Source organism: Rhincodon typus, chromosome 28 (assembly GCF_021869965.1).
Source record: "Rhincodon typus isolate 14 chromosome 28, sRhiTyp1.1, whole genome shotgun sequence".
NCBI lineage: Eukaryota > Metazoa > Chordata > Chondrichthyes > Orectolobiformes > Rhincodontidae > Rhincodon > Rhincodon typus.
In genome coordinates this window covers 24,839,090-24,852,267 of record NC_063359.1, presented here as the reverse complement: position 1 = coordinate 24,852,267, position 13,178 = coordinate 24,839,090, and the positions used below count along the sequence as shown (strand labels likewise).

The 13,178-nt window shown below is 36.2% G+C and overlaps 1 protein-coding gene across 3 annotated transcripts in view; it reads left to right on the top strand.

Annotated features, from left to right (window-relative positions):
* mapkap1 (MAPK associated protein 1) overlaps positions 1 to 13,178 on the top strand; it is a 253,844-nt gene that overhangs the window by 117,099 nt on the left and 123,567 nt on the right. For all 3 annotated transcript variants that reach the window (XM_048613545.1, XM_048613547.1, XM_048613546.1), the window contains exon 6: positions 766 to 942. In XM_048613545.1, coding sequence (XP_048469502.1) covers positions 766 to 942 — 177 coding nt within the window. The remainder of the gene's footprint in view (positions 1 to 765; positions 943 to 13,178) is intronic.

Sequence of the window (13,178 nt, the reverse complement as noted above, 5' to 3'; positions counted from 1 at the left end):
TCTCTCTCTCGCGCTCTCTCTCTCGCGCTCTCTCTCTCGCGCTCTCTGTCTCGCGCTCTCTGTCTCTCACACACACACACTGTCTTTCTCTCTCAACTGTAAATTCCTCATTCATCCAACAGCTACTGCTTGTTTCTACCACCAGCCAGAGCATTCTAAGTGTGTCTTCTGGCTGAAATGTGGTTCATCTGTCAGCATGTTTCTGAAAAGCTCATGAGTTTTTGTAGTCTGCTGAGAGAAATTATTAGTCGTGAAAATAATATGCTGTTGAACTGCTAAATAAGCATATTTTAGAAGTATTTTCTTCATGTTCAATAGGCTATTAGTTAAAAATACTCTCGCTCTGCCAAACATTATGTTTTCTTATTTTTGCATCCTGGCAATACAAATCTGAGAGCCATGATGCAGTTTGCTTCGACAAGAATGGGAATAACGCCAGTTGCATAGTGGGTTTGCACTTGTTTTCTGCCAAAGTCTGTGATCTGCTCACAAACATTAATGTGAGGTTAATGTGTTAAAATTTACGCTATTGAATACAATATTTATTTATTTTAAGCTTTTCATTTTAAAAACCAGTTAGTCTGTGTTATTATTTAAAAACAAACCATTTCTGGCGTTTGTTTTACTGCACAGAGCACTCTGTTGCCCAATCAGGCTTTCCTTTGTCAGCAGGAGGTTACTGCAGCTAGACTTACACCACTGCAGTAACTTGACCATTTGTCGATTTGATTTTTTTCTTAAGTGCTTGCTATTTCTTTACTGCAGTGAAAATGTGGATGTCTACTGCCTTCATATCGCGGAGGATGATGGGGAAGTCGATGGTGATTTTCCACCACTAGATTCCAATGAGCCTATTCACAAGTTCGGCTTCAGCACATTGGCACTAGTTGAGAAGTACTCACCGCCTGGGCTGGCAACGAAACAGTCTCTCTTTGTTCGGATGTAAGTTTTAAAAAAAAATTAACCTTTTCACTTTGAACCCACCCTTCATTTTGTCATACTGTGTTTTCTTAAGAGAATGTTGAAAAATACAAGTCTCTATTAATAGGTTTGATAAGTTTAATCAGTTCTATGTGGAAAATTTTCTTTCTTAAAATGGAACTAATTCATTGTATACCCTTATTCTCAGCTGTGCAATTTCTCAACTTGATCAAAATAAACCAATACAAAAACACAAAATACCTCATTTTTAAAAACCATATAGTCTGGGGTTGACATTCCATGCAGGACTGATTTGTGTGTTATTTCGCTATGAATCATATTTACATAGCTTTCCTTTGCAGTGTTTATTTTAACATTCTTGTTTCCCGAAGTACTGGAAAATTCTCATGAGGGTCTCTGCAGTTGATATTTTTGATATTTACTGGTAAGCAAACAACTGCACGATTATGTAATTTTCTTTTCTTAAAGACGTTATAGTCACCCTTCTGATTTGATTCTCAATCACGATCACAAAACTAAGATAAACATTTGTTGCATTTGATTTTAAATGTCATATTATTGGTAATTATATAAAACCATCACCCATGTATTCATGCCAGTTTTACTTCTACATAGGTGTTTGGAATGCATTGAATAGAACTACACTGCTGATATTAAATGTGAAATAAAAACTGCAGTGCTACTGGCAAGTTAAATAAATTAGCCAAGAAAGACGACTAAAGCACTCACCAAATAACACTCCTATTCAATTAACCATTTCCTGTCAAGAATTATATTTAGAATTGAAAAAAAATGTTTTCTAGATGGTATTAGCTTAGTATTTTTAATGCTGCTGTTCTCTTGCTCTTACCTATGGAATATTCTAAGCAAGACAAATCTGAAATAATTATAAACCAATATAAATGTTCACTTGTTTGTACAATTGACTGTAATCAATAAAGGCAGCTTTATCTTTCACCTTTGAGGATGAAGTGGTAACATTGTTAAGCAAGTAGAATCCTTTGAAAATGGGGCAAAAAACTGCAATACATCCAGTAGTTAGTGGAGTTAGCTTAAAAATGTGGATTTGGAAAATTACTTATTGAAACTTTGACAAAGTTGAAACTGATTTTTACTGATACAACCAAGAAGACTGGATATATCCTATTATAACATTAATAATGTTGAAGATACTTGTGGTAAGTTTGTTTGCCACTAAATTGTGAACAAGTAGGGAGGTGCTTTAGGGTGAATAGATTTACTGAACAATTTATTTACTTCATACCCTTGGGATTAACTGAACATGTTTTGCTGCCTTACCTTTTTGCTTTATACTATTGTTGGTCTTTGCTTGCTTTTGAGAAATCAGATACTATAGCTGTAATGTCTTTTTATGAGCCAAAGTGCTTTGTTGTTGCCTTTTACTGTGTTCTGGTATTTGATCTGGCTGTGTGCCAGCCGCAGATCTTGCCCTTTACATTTTTGGAGCATTACAATAGTTTGTTATTTTAAGTGCGGGTTGTTGTTCCAGTTCAGAAATGTTACATATGGGCTTAACATATATTTAGTAGGAGTAAAACTGACATGGTTTCCTCTTTGGCAGGAGATTCTGTCTGGGAAAGGAACATTTTTTTCAGATTGTAACATGTATAGAAATTCGAAGGACAACGCGCCATTGCATCTATGTTATACTTTTTGAAATGAGAAAAAAGACCAGTCTTCTTCTGAATTTGAAAATAGTGGCTCAAATTGTGGCAAACAATGTGTCTGCAAATCTTAAAAGAAAGCTTTCGATCTTGAAGTGTCAGGATCAAAATTTGAGAAGAACATTGCTTACCCTATCATGATCTAAATAACGCTTCTATGAAAAATAGGAAAAGTAATAATCTCTTTCGCACTTTGCTGGCACAGTTCAATTACTGTTCTTTAAATGAAATATCTAAAAATGGTATTTGGGTTCTACTGCCACAATTTTGTTCATATAGATCTCAGAAATTAAAAGGATGTGAGGTTCATTGTTCATTTTCTAAGCTTGACTTTCATGTGTTTGAATGGGGTTCATGTGCTCCCTCACTAATTTTCAGTTAATATCTGCATGTTCTAAAGTTGCACTTTAGTTATTTACATATATTGCATAAATCTGATTTGACTTTTAAAGTTATGTATGCCAATAATAAGATTCAGAAGCTGCATACGTATTAAATTTATTCAATTCATTTTTATTTCACTCTGGTTTTCTGTAAAAGAAAGGTCTGAATTAAATTCATCTGGTGTGGCTCTTGATGAATTTCAGCATTGTAGTGCCAGGAGAGCTGACAGAAAATTATCCTCACCTGCAGTTTAATGCAAACTGAGGAAGAAAGGCAAGAGGAAAGTGGTTGCCAACTGAACTAAAATTAAAGGCTGATTTTTGAAGGTAGACATCCGGATCAATGCACTTGGGCAGGACAAATGAGACAAGGGAATACATGATGAGTGGTGGGTCCCTGGGAAGCATAGAGGGTCAGAAGGACCTTAGTGTGCGTGTAAACCAGTCCCTAAAGGTATCAGAACAGGTGGATAAAGTGGTATAGAAGACACATGGGATTCTTGCTTTGTTAGCTGAGGCATAGAGCAGGGAGGTTATGCTGGAGCATATAAAATGTCGGTTAGGCCATACCTAGAGTATTATGTGCAGTTCTGGAATCCACATTTATAGGAGGGATGTGATAGCACTGGAGACGGTGAAGAGGTGATTTACGATAATGTTGTCTGGGCTGTAGAGTTTCAGTTATGAAGGGAGATTGGATCGACTGAGGTTGTTTCGCTTCGAGCAAATGAGATTGAGAGGGAGTATCATAACATGTAAAAAAAATTGAGGGGTATAGATAGGGTAGACAAGAAACTTTCTCCCTTGATGGAGAGGTCAGTGGCTAGGTGGCATAGATTTAAGGTAAGGGCAGAAGGCTTAGAAGAGATGGGAGGAGAAGCATTTTCATCTATATGGTGGTGGGAATCTGGAACTCGTTGTATGCAAGGGTGGTAGAACCAAACACCTTTAGAAGATTTAAGTATTTAGATGAGCTGTCATGATGCCAAGGTATAAAAGGCTGTGGGCCAAGTGCTGGAAAATGGGATCAGAATAGTTAGGTGGTTGTTTTTGACTGGTGAGGATGCAGTTGGTCAAAGGGCCTTTTTCTGTGCTGTAGATCTCATAAACTCTAGGATGTCATACAGTCATACAGCACGGAAACAGACCCTTCGGTCCAACTCGTCCATGCTGACCAAGTTTCCCAACTAGTCCCACTTGACTGCATTTGTCCCTTTATCCCTCTTCACCTTGGCTATTCATGTCCAACTCTTTTTTAAATGTTGTAACTGTACCTGCATCGATGTGTTGAGATTTTTTATGTAAGTGATATTAATGAAAGTCTGATTTTTGGGAAAGCATTGTGATCAGGCACAAGATAGAGTTGTTGCTTAATGTGCACTCCAGAAATTCGTGGCTTTTGATAAAATATCCGGTGAATCTATTTGTGTGTACACTGGAGGTTTTTCCTCCTTTACGGAACTAAGAGAGGAACGTTGCTGACCCCAATTTGGGCAATTACCTACCTTAACTGTTAGAGCGCTGGAGTTCTAGTTGGTGGTTTTATTTTGAAGTGGCAGATCAAGTACACGACTTACTCATCTTGGATCATTTAAGTATCCAGTTCCTGGAATGTTGCAATATTAATTTTCCACTGCATCCTTCCAGACCTTAACTGTGATCACAAAACATTATAAAATCTTTAAAATCGACTCTGCTCAATCTTATAGACGAAGTGCTCAGTAGTGTGTTAACAAAATTGTGCTATTTGGCTGTTACAAGTTTCAAAACAGCAATTCTGGAGCAGAACATTTTTTTTAAATCATTAGGGCCTTGGAGGTACGTCTTTCAACTGATGTTGGGTTATCCATATACAGAACGAAATAAAATTTAAATGATAATTAATTTACAATTATGAAAGATTAGTATTTCAAAAATTTACAAATTTAAACGTGAAGCAAAAGGATTTTGATCTTTGACAAGCAAAAATTATTTTGTGTTAAGCTAAAGGATGCAGTTTCCTTTTTTATGTTCATTTGTTCTTGGTGGCTTGTGCTTTTTTGCGTCATTCTACTTTCCTTCTAAGGGTTTCCTTAGCAATTGACTCCAAATAAATGTAGCTCAATTATAGTTGTTTCCACAACATAATCTATATTCTCTCATTTCTAAACTGTCAAGAGTTATATGGGTAATTTTACTTCACATTGAAGATGTGTGGAATAGTTATAGAATTGCAGAATTTGGCTACTTTGTGAATACAAGTGGGAAAGGAGTACTAAAAGGAATGACATAAACATTTAAGTCAGCTTGTTTCTTGGATATTATTTCAGTAGGAATTATTTCAGTAAGAAGCTATTGGGGAAAATGTTGGTCAAATTTGTACCAATTAAAACTATTATGCACTTCAGTTTATAAACAAAGCTCAGTAGTTGTCAGCAGAGGTAGTTCTTGGTGTGTGTTTGATGCCTAGCTTAATGTGGTTGGCTGTGCAAGATGTTGGTTATCATGACTGGTAAATAATTGAGTTTGAATAGGGAAAGAACCCTCATTATCCTCCACCTGTGCCCAGCTGGAGGGGAGGGTTGAGATAAAGCCATTAACTGTCCTTTACTGGCATCACAAAGAATTCAAATACATCTGTGTCTTATTTTCTTTTCTGGCACAATCAGCTGAGCAAGCTAAGCAGGCATGACCAAATTTGGCAACTTCTCTGGACTTTGGCAAAGTAATGCAGCAGTGTATTTAAGGAACAGTCTGAGGACAGTTACTTTGGCTCCTATATACCATCATTAGTGTTTGAATGCTCAGTTTAAAACTAGTCATTTTGCAGAGGGAAATCGATTGAATAAAGTGTAGATTTTCCTGGCAAAATGTGTTCTAGTTTTAACTTCCATCTTACTTTCTAAATAGCTTGTTAAAACCACATTTTCCATTATAATTGCAATACTAACTGGAACTGGCATTGATTATTTAATATATTTGTAGCGTTAGCTTTAAAATACCTTAGAATAGGCACTTTCTATAATTAGTTCATATTTCTGTTAACTTAATCTGATCGCTTTTTAAGTAGAAATAGAGTGCAGAATTATACTTTTGAACAAAAGTAAAATATTTGCCCTTTGATACACATGTAAAGAAGATTGAAAGTATTATTAGCCCTGAACAGAACCAGTATGTATAGTTCATGTTTGCTTCAGTAAATAGTTTATTACAAAAATAAGCCCAGTAATTTTTTTAAGTAAAATAAAAATATATTAATTAGTTTGCCTATATTTTGAATTGTATTCTAAATTATCAGAGTCATATGGATAATTTTATTTCAGATTGATGAAATGTGGAATCGTAATAGAATTGCAGAATTTGGTTACTTTGTGAATACAAGTAGGAAAGGAGTACTAAAAGGAACAACATAAATGTTTAAGTCAGCTTGTTTCATGGATATTATTTCAGTAGGAAGTATTTCAATAAGAAACTATATTGGGGAAAATGGTAGTCAAATTTGTGCCAAATAAAATGATTGCACACTTCAGTTTATAAGCAAAGCTCAATAGTTGTCGACAGTGGTAATTCTTGGGAGTGTATTTGATGCCTAGCTTAATGTGGTTGGCTGTGCAAGATGACTGGTAAATAATTGAGTTTGAATAATGAAAGAACCCTTATTATCCTCCACCTGTGCCTTAGGAAAAATAACTTCTTTACTGATTAATATTAATCTTGTGAACCTAATTACTGGTAGTGTATATCTGTAAATGTATACATTTTCTCGAATAAAATCAAGTAAGCCTCTAAGTCCAGTGTCTCAGCTGAAAATTCTGAAGTGTAAAGGCTAGCATTCACAACAGAATAGTCAGTATTTGAAGAGAAATGTAACTTAAATGTTTCAATGGAAAGTCCTATCCAAAGTCTTGATGTAGTTTCTCTTCCAGATGCTGTTCGGCTTCTGTATTTCTAGCCTTTTCTTCTAGAATCCATTTTTGTCGTGATTCTAAACAATATTACTGTGGCATAATATTTGTTTGGCTTCTGTGTGTTTTTTCTGCTTTACAAATAACTTGATAGCTAGTAATAAGAGTGAGATGTTCCAGAGTTGACTTGAATGCAAATTTATGCCTTTACCACAAGTAGTCGTTCCTGGAATTGTTCACCAATGACTGATCATTTTGAGAATATTTTGATTCATGTGGGAGTGGGTGGGAGGTTTGGTGGTGATGGTTACAAGAAGAAAAATTAGAACTGAATTAACACTCATCTGGCAAACTCGGTAATCTGATCTGATACCTTCACCAGGCAGAATGTCATTACTTTTGGACTATATTGATCAGTCAGTTTAGCTTGTGAAGATGACCTAGATGGTAGACATGTTACAGGTACGGAGATTTTTTCCCACGTATTTCCAGATTACTACAAGTCATTGCACTAATGAGTAACCTACTCCTTGGAAAATTATCTGAAGCTTAGCAAATTTTTAATTTTTAATTTCATAAATATACTTTATTCATAACAATCATCGAGAAGTACATACCAAGGTTCTCAATCAGTTCAGTACAGGCTTTGCAGAGAAAGAAACAAATAAAATATTGGATTTTTGACATTTCCCGGGGGTTCTTCACAGTTGAAAAAAGCAAAGGCATTTTCTGCTTATGTAAGAAACTATTTATCCAATTTCCAACGTTTTGTGTGCCTTTAGCTGATTACTATTGCAAACAGTTTGAAGCAGGGTGGCTTCTTAAGCAGTGATCCTTGCCAATTTCAATTTGGTTGTGTTGCTTATTCCTGTTGTTATCCAGAGGCTGCAAAAATTTAGAGAGAGAGAGGAACCAGCCACTGACATTGCTAACAGGAGGTACTGAATGCAATGGCTCTGACACAGAGAGAGAAGCAGCTTGTGAAATAAAAACGACCAATGCCCAGGTGCTAGTTTGAGCCGATTTAAATCGGTTTGAATTAACTAAGCTCTACAAAAAGTAAGAAAGATGAGGTAATGTAAAAGCCATATTCGGACGGGAAGTAATGAGGTAATGCTACTTAAGTCTCTGGGCCAGGGCCAATAAGGTGAAGGCATGTGATAAGTGAATTAGCCTGAGCCAATGGGAAGATTCTTTCTGTCGTTAGAAGTGTAAGAACCTTTTCAACAAATGATTAGGACTTTTGTGGTGCAGTGGTAGTGTCCCTACCTTTTGGGCCAAGAGGTGTGGGTTTTAATCTCTTCTACCCCAGAGGTGCTCACAATACATCTGAACAAATTGCTTTAGAGACAGCAAGAACTGCAGATGCTGGAGTCAGAGATAACACAGTGTGGCGCTGGAGGAACACAGCAGACCAGGCAGCATCAGAGGAGCAGGAAAGTTGGTGTTTTGGGATGGGATCCTTCTCTGTGATGAGATAGCTGAGAGGTTAAGGCGGTGGCCTGCTAATTTATATCTGAACAAATTGATTAAAAATTCTTAAACTGAAAATTGAGTATTACAAGTGGGGACAGGTCTGTTGTGGTGCAGTGATGGTCTCCTTGCCTCAAACCACTCTCTTTCATTCCCTCTCCTTATTTCTTTCTGTGCCATATTTAACCTTAAATTCATGTTCTTAAATTCATCCTCATCATTATTTTCTCTGCTTATCTCCCAGCCTTTCAATCTTGTTGGCTATCCTCTGTCTCAGCCTCTGCTCACTCTTCTTGGTTTTAATCTCCAACTCAACTTATCACGGTCTCTTTTCTTAGTTCACTGCTCTCTCACCTTCTTTCATCTCCCCCTCCCCGCCCCCTCTCCTATCCATATTTACAACTATGCTCTTTACCTCTGCACTCAAATTACATTTACAAGAGATGGCAGATTAATTAAAATAAAAGCATTTAAAAACATTTTTGAGCAGCCAGTTCAGATATTTTATGATCCACCTCTGGAGCACCACGAGAGCTCTTAAAAGCATTTGTATCATATTTTCAATGTTCTGAAGGATTTCACAGCCAATTGTAAATAAGTCATAAGAGTATGTGCAAGTATGCTAGTAAAGTTCCTTAAAGTGAGATAAATGAAAGGTCAGTGAGTATTTGGGTATAAGTTTCAAAACCTCATTATGTTGATTGTCGGATTTTACTTTGTTACACTTCTGCTTCAATTCTGACTTCATTTCCAAACAGTAAGTGATTCAAAATAGTAGATATGGTTCAAATATGGTGTTCCAAGCTCCTAAAGAAGCCTCAGTGCATCTACAGTAAATCAAAAATGAGATTAACCTCAAATGCATCTAGTTTTGTAGTAATTTTAAGAAAACAAATGAAGAACACGTTTGAAGTTTATTATTTGATTGATTATCACTTAACAGTATTCAGTTAATTTGAACAGATGTGAGCAGGCTTTCTGTTTTTTTAATGATAGCATCGAACCTTTTCATGTTTGTTTTCATAATCGTAACTTTGCTGTTGTATTTTGTGGCAATTTCCTTGAATGTTATATTTTCATTTTACTCCAATAAACTCTGCCACCCTGAATCTGCTGCTGAAGCTGTAGAAGAAGATGGAGAGCACAGTTACCTCAGAATGATCACTATCATTAACATTCACGGGTGGTTCACTTATCATTTCTGACTGCAGAGACATGGCAGCCTTTATGAAATGTCTGCAGGTGTAGCAAGATGATACATGTAACATTGTGCCACAATGGATTTATGCATTCAGTTACAAAAGAAAAGTCTAATGAAAAAATACAGAAGGTAATTTTTATTCCTGCATCGTACAGTTTGTCAGTAATGTCCTTAGAAGATAAGCACTTTTTTTGCCTGTTTTAGTCTGGGCTCCTGAAAAATTTTAACTAGGATTGCATTTTTTGGTGTTGGAGTTACTGGTTTGTCCACGCTGTTGTTCAAACACCAGGAAATACATACATCTAATGAATTTGTAAACTATTGTCAGGAATCAAAAGAAAAATTCAGGGTGCGCAGGATTAATATTGACAGAAGGCACACATGATACTATTTCCCGGACAAGAGGCCACATCAACGTCCAAAGCAACGCAAATATACTTTTTACAGTCTTGACCACTTGAGTCTTTATATTGCCCACAAATTAAAACAAATAATGTAAACCTGTGAAGATAAATCATTATTTAAATGTTTCAGTTAACCATCAAAGATGATATTTACTGAGAAAAGTTACCAGCAATGATTATCTCTTCTCCTGAGGTCAGTTGCATCCATCCACTGATGGAGATCCCTTCTATCTTCAATTAGCTTGTTGAAATAGAATTACATTCTGAAGGTGAAATCTGCCTAGATGTTTGAACCCATAACCTAGGCTGGTGCTCCTGTGCATGATTGTGGGAATCCACATTGTCTGTTTCAGCCAAGGCATATTTGATTGTTTCAATGCTTTAGGTAGTATTAAAATGTGTAAGGACACTATTCAAAGAAAGCAGTAGGTTGTTTTGGTGTCTTCATTAACATTCGTTCGTCAACTGTGACCAAAAATAAATTATTCATTTCGTTGCTGTATGTAGAATGTGTCTGTGCCAAGAAAATCCAGCACATGCACCCATAAGTTACTGCATTTCAAAGTAATTCTGTGTCTGAGATTTGATTATTAGTTAAAGACAAATCTCTGTAAATATTCGTCCCACTCTGAATTTGAATTTGGGTTTAAATCCCAAACCCATTGTTTTTCCCAGTCTCGAGTTGTCAATCTGCAGCTGTTAATGTTTGCATAGTTATGTTCATAGCTATATGGCTAAAATCACGAGCTTTCAGACTTTGATCCACCTCCTTTTTTTAGTTTTGTTAGCAGCATGTTAGGATTTCAACGCACTAATTGTGTTCCTAGATAATATGGTTTTAGAAACATAGGTTTGTACAGCAGTACAACTCAAATGTTATTTCTACTTTGTGAGTGATCACATGGGCCTTCAATCAATCCGAAATAACTTCTGAAATCATCTGTAATCAATGCAACTCAACCTGTGATCATCTGTGCATGTATTATTAGTATTAAGTAGCCTTGAATAATAGGATCATGACAAATATTCGGCGCAAGAGCCTTGATGCTGAAAATATTCCTGTCATCAATGTTGCTAGTGACTTGGCAGGAAGTATTTGTAATGAGGGATGTTATAATCCATATAATGATGATGACAACCCATAAGTAATCTGATTAAGAGGTTCAGATGACCTCATAATCTCAGAACAATGCTTTTGTCAAGTGTTAGTTATCTGAACCCTGTTTTAGAATTACAGCCTTATATTCACCTGCAGATGCCAGATATGCGTAATGAAAAAGTTATAAAGTAACATGCAGCAGCTGAATAAAATCAAATCTGCCTTATCGCAACAGTGTTATTACTTCCAGAGATTACCTGTGTAACTTGAAGCAAAAGACATTACAAGTTTTCTGACTCACTACTTGGAAGTTGAATTAGACATGATGGTGCATGAATTTTATTTTGCATGCCAGAGTGGTGTGTGCAGCACACTTGTTCTGATAGACTGGAGAAAATGTGGCTATTAGCTGTATTCCAAAATTATGACACTGAATCCACAGGTTTTGTAATGGTGATTGTGAATTGTTCTGGAAGAGGCTATGTAGAAATGCCCAATTATTAGTATGAAAACTTGCATCTTTGCGGCTGTGTGACTCATAAAATGTACTGTAAATCTTTACGCGCTGTCTGAATATTTAGTTTACAGGATTCTTGTGTTTTTTATGATAGTCTATTACATTTAACCGGTAAAATAGAAAGCTGAAACTTCACGATTTGAATGACTTGGACTTGCATGAGCATTTAAATTTGCAGTTTGTCTACAGGTGTTAGTATTATGTGGTTAAAAATAATTTATGGCTTCCACACATTTTGTTTCCATTGTCTGTTCGAAGATTCTTTTCTGTAATTTGTGTGGAAAGGTTTATAACATAGCAACATATGCACTAACTGCATTTTTAAAATATGACACTAATGTAAAGTGAAGTTTAAAAATAAATGTTTCCAAATGCCTGTGTAACTCTGGCAAGGAGAATTCTGATGGTGGTTTGGCTTGTAAACCTGTCTCCAATGAGCAGTCTGGGATCAGCTCCAGATCTTGATGTAAATGATGGCAGTGGTGCAGCATACATTCAGTGACAGAGTGTAACGTATGATTGGTTTGACAGTTCTCAGCCGGCTGCTTGGTGGGAAGGATTTGACCATGGTAAACTAGCCCAACATTTGGCAAAATGAGAGGATATTTTTGCTTGGGCTCACCAAGCTGGTTGTGAATGTGATGTTTCTCCTGTTGGTTTAGTCTGTGAGGGCGTATTCAGATTCTGTTGGAAAGTTTGCAGCTCATTGATTACATTTCCATCTTGAGTGTGTTTGAGGATGCTTGAATTGAAAAACCCACTTGGAATTAGAGCAAGAATGAAGAATAGAAGGAATAGGAAGTTGAAAAATCCAAATGAAGACTCTTGGCTGAAAGTAATTCACAGCTTAGCATAAATCTCTCCCAATATTAATACGTGTAATATTAATACTTAAAGTATTCTCAATTGGGGTGGGACTTGTTAAGTGGGAAATGGGCAGTTTTCATCTAGTTATTACAAGATGATCTTTTGAAATTTTCTATTTTCCTTTGCATTGTTAAAAATAGCACGTCATACAAAAACTAGGGTACACAATATCTGCAGGCAGCAAGGCAATAGTTTAAAATTTCTTTTGAATTTAAAACTGAACTTGAAAACTGCTCGGTGAGAGGAGAAAGATTTTAAGAAAACATGAGGGACAGCATTTTTTTTTTTGAGTGGCTCGTGTGGAATGAACTTCCAGACAAAGTTTTGGAAGACATTTGAATAAGTACATGAATAAGAAATGTTTGGAGGGATATGGGCCAAGCACAGGTAAGTGGGACTAGTTTAGTTTTGGATTATGGTTGGCACGGACTGGTTGGACTAAAGGGTCTGTTTCCGTGCTCTATGACTCTGACTCTATGAATAGTTAGCCACATGTAGAGTAAGAAGACATCAGAATTTCAAAATGCTCATTGTGTACAGCAGAACAATTGTATTGAAAATTGGCTATCAATATTCAACTTCCATCATTTGACTTTAACATTTGAGACTTTGATGGACTGAAGATGGCTTTTAAAAAGATACTGCTGACCTGAAATAGCTGCTGTGATCCCCTGACAAGTCCAGGCAACTTGTATGGAATATACAATATCTGCTACCTTTGAA